General features: G+C 35.1%; 1 protein-coding gene across 1 annotated transcript; it reads left to right on the top strand.

Moving 5' to 3' along the window:
* Positions 1 to 732: 732 nt before the first annotated feature.
* Positions 733 to 7,225, top strand: LOC144978757 (uncharacterized). Its single transcript, XM_078925216.1, has 2 exons — positions 733 to 932; positions 3,107 to 7,225. The coding sequence occupies exons 1-2, from the start codon at positions 860 to 862 to the stop codon at positions 5,605 to 5,607; spliced, it is 2,574 nt and encodes an 857-aa protein (XP_078781342.1). The 5' UTR covers positions 733 to 859; the 3' UTR covers positions 5,608 to 7,225.
* Positions 7,226 to 7,952: the final 727 nt, after the last annotated feature.

The raw sequence follows: 7,952 nt of genomic DNA, 5'->3' as shown, positions 1-7,952 counted from the left end.
CTTTTTACTATCCCATTTTCTTCCTTTTTACTGGCTCTGATATAACAATGTGTTGCAAGCGCCGTAAAACCCTTAAACACAATTCACTGCTGTCTCACATCTTTTTAAAAACTTCTGTGAAGTTAAACAGTGAATATTCATAAACTTTCTGCTTTTATTGCCTGGGAAAAATGTCTGGATCTGATTAATACTTTTATATAGTTGCAGAATTCAGTACTTTGGACTTTGCTTTGGTAATGCCGGGGCCACTTGAAATTGTGTTGTTAGACTTAGACTAGAACTTGAAAGAGTCTTAAGATTTGAAGATCGAAAAATGTGTGAAAATGGTTCTAGTTGGAGGAGAAAAATGATGATGATCAGGGAAAGAGCAGGTGATCTGATCAATCTTTCTCCTTTTTATTGGAGGAAGGGGTAGGGTGCGGAAGGGGGTGGGGGTGGCAGGGGGGGGTGATTTGATTTGTTCATTTTGTTTGAATAATATTTGCATGCATTCCCTTCTGCTATAAATGTAAATTTTACCAGCATGATAATCAGTATAACGCCTATATGGAATGTCTAATGATGGGGGGGGGGGGGGGGGGGGGGGGGGGGGGGAGTTCATTTTTTCATCATCAATCATTTACAGGTTTGGTATTAGTTATTTTCAAATTTACTCATGGACATGGAGTGTGATGATTATAATGTTCTATTTGCAGATTGTACACATTTTTCTCAAAATCTTACTCTTTTTGACTAGCAATTTTATGCCTTTTATTGTATTGAAGTTGGCAGGCTTGGTAATGATCACCACCTTTGATTTCTACATGTATTTATTTCAGCTGGCTATGCAAGCCTGGCTACAGAATCGACTGTGAGTCAAATGATAGAGAAGTTGATGAATGACACTCTGGAAACGGAGGAACAGCTTGCTGCTCTTCTTGGTATCAAACCTGGTAAGAATGTCTGGCAAGGATGTATAGTCAACGTTATAATACCATAAGTTGCGATTATCCAGAGTGGATTGTACCACATTAGACGTCATTTTGTTGAAGAAAAAGCCCTATATATTTTGTGTCATGTGTTAAGAAACTTACTATTTTAAAACCGGGTCATTCAACCATTACTACCTTGGCCGTCAAAAAGCGTACAGAGGTGTGCGGCTTTGTGGTCTAGTGGTATGACGCGCTATATTATAAAAGCTCAAATTATTTTTAAAAAAAAGTTGGTGTCATTTTAAAGAGGAAGGTTTCAGCTTTATTCCTATACCACTTTAACAATTTAAAAAATGGGCATCAAAGGTAGAAAAATACTGTTTTAAAACTCTACAGTAGAGGAAAAAGCCTGATATATGATTGATATAAAATTTAAACCTGTCTATAAGACAAACATATTATAATGAAGGTTGTTTGATGGCCGAGGTATGGAAGTTTTAAAAAGCCAGCCAAATCCTTGTTTTCTGCAGAATTTTTACACCTCGTAATTTGTAAAAGAAAATTATTGACAAAACAGAATAAGGTTCACAAACACCACATTAGTATTTTATTAAAATACCATCATAATTTATGTTTTAGACAGTTTAAAACCAGAATAAATATGATATATAAAGTTATTTCAATTCAGAACTCTGATCGGTAGTGGGTATGTTTTAATGATGGAACAGTCTAAATAAAGCCCTAATTTTTTCGGTTTTCATTAAGCTGTATTTTTTAAATATTACTTTCCAGCCTTGATTTTTATTAAAGAAGTGTTGGTTTTATCAATTTATTCATATGATTTATTTCTGATCTGGGTAGATAGGGGGTGGAGGCCGTAAAAGAGACACCTGCAGGGCACAAGCGCATGTTCCTATATGAGAGGGAAGCACTCTAATTCCAATAGATATATCGATACTCATAATAACATACAAAAAGACGATTTACAATGTAAAAATCATCCTCCATAAAATGATTGACACATTTTACTGCACCCTCTTGGTTAAGGATTCCGGAGAGGGTCAAGACGCAAGGCAAAATCAAACAATAGAATTCCTAGACAGGTCCATAAAGCGGCACAGAAGTAAGCACATGATGTCTTAGGATGATTTGGTTTCTTAACTCACTCAATCCTAGAGATTTTTTCGACTTTTCAAAATTGGAAGAAAAAAAATGTATTAAAAATGAGCATGTACATAGATAGTTTTATTCCAACTACCATTAACATGTAAAAACTAAAAATATTAGCTTCGATACTATCTACGCCTATAATTTGTCTCAGAAAAAAAGGTAATAAATAAGCATGGGGTAAAAGTAACCCGGGTAAACTACGGATATAGTCGGTGTTAGGGTTGAGTGAGTTAAGAGGTTGATTTATTATCTTATGCTGCTGGTTCCAACATTGTCCTTATCATTTATGATTTCATGTTGAATTCTGAGAGGGAAATGATGAGTCTCTAACAAAAAGTTAAAATGATTTTTTAATTCAGCAGATCCAGTTTTCTATAAAATGAGATATTTCTCTTCTATCTGTATTATTTCTCAAGATATTTCATCTTTTATGCATTTTGCTCGTAATTAAAGTTATTTTGCTGCCATTGGGCAACATTTTGTGTTTCCTGATGTTTACTTCTTTATTTTGCAAAGTCCATTTGAAGAAAATGTCTTAAAAAAATTGGATCACGTTCCTGGATTTTCTCTACGCGAATTACATGTCATTTTGTATGATCATTATGCTCATTTAGTAAATGGAATATGCTATTCCATCATGCTGGAGGCCAAATCATTTACCGTCGTGAGTGTTTTTGGAGAATTTCAAAAAGTTTGTGTCTGTTTCAAATCTTATCTTGTATTTATCTGGCCATTGTGCTTTGTTATTTGTTTCACAAGTAGGATAAATCTTTTTGATGTTTAGTTACACGATGTCAAAGATGGATCATAGTTCAAGAAAAATGAATTTGCTCTCATTTTCCTATTCATGTAGGGATTTTCAAAATTTAAAATATGTTTTCCATTACTATCAGAATACTTAATGAATATAGTAAGAAAAACAGATTTTGAATATTTATAAATTGTTTCTTGTGGTGTACCTACATTGATGCTTTTCTTTACTTTAATAGATTTTATTGGTTCTTTTAAAAATTATTTATTTGCAGAGCCCAAGGATGTAGATATTGAAGACTGTGATAATCCTTCAGAAGAGAGACTCCATGAGAAAGACTTCCATGTTAAAATTGATATTGATGAAACGGCTGACAATTGTGTCGAATTGCCTGAAACGTCTGAGAATCACATAGAGGATAAGTTTGATTCATGTCTTGAAAAACCTTCCATATCCCAGAATACTTTTGATCTTGGGAGTGGTGTGGATGGAAGAGAGAAATTCTATCGTATAGATATTCCTTCATCTTCAAATATTAAAACTGGAACAGAAGTTCATCATGGGAATCTCACTAGTGAGATCAAAAGTCCTATTCAAGCTCATAAAGAAGGAAAATCGTCTAATGGGTTTCATTTTCAGTCAGGCATAGAAAATTACCAAAAGATGTGCTTTTCAGAAAATGAATGTCCCATTTGTGGAATCAAGCTTAAAAATAATTCTTCTTTGAGGAGGCATGTATTAAATCATACCGGAGAAAAGCCCTATCAATGTCTTACTTGTGGAAAAGCATTTGCTCAAAGTTCGAGCTTGCAATCACACTCAAGAATCCATTCTGGAGAAAAGCCATATCAATGTCTTGATTGTGGAAAAGCGTTTGCTCGTAGTTCGAGCTTGCAATCACACTCAAGAATCCATTCTGGAGAAAAGCCATATCAATGTCTTGATTGTGGAAAAGCGTTTGCTCGTAGTTCGGACTTGCAATCACACTCAAGAATCCATTCTGGAGAAAAGCCATATCAATGTCTTGATTGTGGAAAAGCGTTTGCTCGTAGTTCGGACTTGCAATCACACTCAAGAATCCATTCTGGAGAAAAGCCATATCAATGTCTTACTTGTGGAAAAGCATTTGCTCGTAGTTCGCACTTGAAATCACACTCAAGAATCCATTCTGGAGAAAAGCCATATCAATGTCTTGATTGTGGAAAATCATTTTCTCGTAGTTCGCACTTGCAATCACACTCAAGAATCCATTCTGGAGAAAAGCCTTATCAATGTCTTTCTTGTGGAAAAGCATTTGCTTGCAGTTCGTACTTGCAAAAACACTCAAGAATCCATTCTGGAGAAAAGCCATATCAATGTCTTGATTGTGGAAAAGCATTTGCTCGAAGTTCAATGTTGCATAGACACTCAAGAATCCATTCTGGAGAAAAGCCATATCAATGTCTTACTTGTGGAAAAGCATTTGCTTGTAGTTCGCACTTGCAATCACACTCAAGAATCCATTCTGGAGAAAAGCCATATCAATGTCTTGATTGTGGAAAATCATTTTCTCGTAGTTCGCACTTGCAATCACACTCAAGAATCCATTCTGGAGAAAAGCCATATCAATGTCTTACTTGTGGAAAAGCATTTGCTCGAAGTTCAATGTTGCGTATACACTCAAGAATCCATTCTGGAGAAAAGCCATATCAATGTCTTACTTGTGGAAAAGCATTTGCTTGTAGTTCGCACTTGCATAGACACTCAATAATCCATTCTGGGGAAAAGCCATATCAATGTCTTACTTGTGGAAAAGCATTTGCTTGTAGTTCGCACTTGCATAGACACTCAAGAATCCATTCTGGAGGAAAGCCATATCAATGTCTTACTTGTGGAAAAGCATTTGCTCGAAGTTCAAACTTGCAAAAACACTCAAAAACTCATTCTGGAGAAAAGCCATATCAATGTCTTACTTGTGGAAAAGCATTTGCTCAAAGGTCGTACTTGAATAGACACTCAATAATCCATTCTGGAGAAAAGCCATATCAATGTATTACTTGTGGAAAAGCATTTGCTCGTAGTTCACAATTGCATATACACTCAATAATCCATTCTGGAGAAAAGCCATATCAATGTATTACTTGTGGAAAAGCATTTGCTCGTAGTTCACACTTGCAATTACACTCAAGAATCCATTCTGGAGAAAAGCCATATCAATGTCTTTATTGTGGAAAAGCATTTGCTTATAGTTCACACTTGCAATTACACTCAAGAATCCATTCTGGAGAAAAGCCTTATCAATGTCTTACTTGTGGAAAAGCATTTGCTCAAAGTTCATACTTGCATAAACACTCAATAATCCATTCTGGAGAAAAGCCATATCGATGTCTTGATTGTGGAAAAGCATTTGCTCGAAAATCAGACTTGCAGAGACACTCAAGAATCCATTCAGGAGAAAAGACATATAAACGTATTGCTTGTGGAAAAGCATTTGCTCAAAGTTCATACTTGCGTAAACACTCAATAATCCATTCTGGAGAAAAGCCATATCGATGTCTTGATTGTGGAAAAGCATTTGCTCGAAAATCAGACTTGCAGAGACACTCAAGAATCCATTCTGGAGAAAAGCCATATAAATGTATGACTTGTGGAAAAGCATTTGCTCAAAGTTCAAACTTGCACACACACTCAAGAATCCATTCTGGAGAAAAGCCATATCAATGTCCTACTTCTGGAAAAGCATTTGCTCAAAGTTCAGACTTGCATAAACACTCAAGTATCCATTCTGATGTGTAATACTTGTGGAAAAGTAATTACTCAAAGTTCAAGCTTGCATACACACTCAAGAATCCATGTATTACTTGTGGAAAAGCATTTGCTAACTGTTCAAACTTGCGTGCACACTCAAAAATCCATTTTGGAGAAAAGCCGTACCAATGTCTTACTTGTAGAAAAGCGTTTGCTCGAAGATCAGACTTGAATAAAAACTCTAGTATCCGTTCTGAAGAAAAGCCACATAATATCGATTTGAATTGGGTGGAGAAGGGCTATGAGCGCCATTTTGTCGCACTCTAAAAGAAACACATTAAAAATGTTTAAAACTCCTGCTTCAAATATTGATCGATTCAAATGGCCCTTACCATAGCAAAAACTCTCAAACCGGGACTTTATTAGAGCCATTGCCTCATTTGCATGGGTTAAAGTTTGCTGGCGTACGACGGAAATGCCGGTGATTGAGAATTTCTAGGACTGTCTTGCCAGTTAATTGATACTTTTTATGGTGAGAGAGTTGATAGTTCACCCGCATTTACCACCATTACCAATCATCATTTACTGTATCACTGACCACCACTTTACTACTACTACTACTACTTCTACTACTACTACTACTATGGATTGTTTCAGGTTTTTTGTGTATGGCATTCAACACTTTCAGGCGAAGTGACCATTGCCAACATTGACCCATGCTCATTTGCCTATTTGTTTGATATAGGCTAAGTAATCCACCAACGTATTTCTCAGTTCTCACTCTCACACTCGTACAGTAGCTACCACAATAGACCTCAATTTTGTGGCAAAAAACCCCCTTTTTTCTTTTGTGTCATGCGTAGAGACGATGATTATTTTAAAACCGGGTCATTCAACCATTTATGCCTCAGCCATCAAAAAACGTACAGGGATAAGTTTGGTATCATCTTAAAGAGGAAGGTTTCAGCTTTATTTCTATACCATTTTAACGATAAAAAAATGAGCATTGAAATAAAGGTAGAAAAATGCTGTTTTAAAACTTTACAACAGCGAAAATATTTCAAGTGAATCTGTCTAAAAGACAAACATCTTATCTCTACACTTGGAAATGTCAAACAAATCGGGACCAGGCCTATTTGTTCGAGATTCACAAAAAGGATATGCAGGAGTTAATTGTGGATGTCCATTTTTTACAACTCTTCCGACTTAGACGCGTGTGCACCCATGCTTCCTCATTTAAAGAAAGGACGAAGGAACTCGTTGATTTTGTCAGAGCCCGGAACTACCCCGATGACATTCTTTACAAAGCACTCAACAAAGTCAACATCCAGAGCCCGAGCCCTTAATCCCACCACTAGAAATGACAAAGACAAAACCACTGACTGTCCCAAACTCATCCTTACCTACAATCCTCATAACCGACTCGCTTACAGTAATAATAATAATAATAATAATAATAATAATAATAATAATAATATAATAATAATAATAATAATAATAATAATATAATAATAGTAATAATAATAATAATAATAATAATAATAATAATAACAATAATACATGATAATAATAATGACAATAATATAGACCTGTAAATGCTCATTCAATTAACTGAAATCAGTCAATTCGTCAAATTTTTAATATTTTTAAAAAGGAAAGAAAGAAATGAAGAAAGAAAGAATTCGTAAATCGTAGTCGAATGACCGTAAGTAATTAGGAATGTTCCACAGCGCTAGGCATAGCTCATGGGCCGTTTAAATTGACGATAGATATATTGTCAAGGCTAAGCGACACTTTTTAGAATTGCCGTATCTGAACACATCCCAGTGTATTTTCACACAGCCTTCGTGAAATTATTTTTTCACTTTCTAAATCTCTCGTAATCCCAATGGTAGCCAATTTTAACTGAGCCCTGAGCGATAAATTTCACTGTTTCGTCTGTCTAAGCCAATATTGACCACATTTACCTGGAGGGAAGTAAAAGTATGAAAAAAGTAAAATGCGAAACCGGAAGTGCGTTATTTAGACACCTTCAAATCGAAAGTTAGGGATTGCTGCAGTACATCTCAATTGCCTCACACTGTAAACAAACTGGTTGACCGTTTCTAGTTTCTTCACTTATTGGGTACCTAGTTATAATGGTAAGTAGCCTAATTGATTACCGCCCAAATTAGTTTTCTTCCATTGTTTTGCTTAAGCTTTTTACTATTCATTCCGATTCTTTGAATTTTTCCGCTACGACGAATTACGAAGAGTTTCAGTCAATTTTTATAGAGCTCATTTACAGGTCTAAATAATAGTATTTTATCATAATAATAATAATAATAATAATAATAATAATAATAATAATAATAATAATAATAATATAATAATAATAATATAATAATATATAT

Source organism: Berghia stephanieae, chromosome 8 (genome assembly GCF_034508935.2).
Source record: "Berghia stephanieae isolate SIO BIC M18660-M18661 chromosome 8, UCSD_Bste_1.3, whole genome shotgun sequence".
Lineage (NCBI taxonomy): Eukaryota > Metazoa > Mollusca > Gastropoda > Nudibranchia > Aeolidiidae > Berghia > Berghia stephanieae.
Note: the sequence above shows the minus strand (reverse complement) of the source record. Positions and strands in the feature narration are given on the sequence as shown.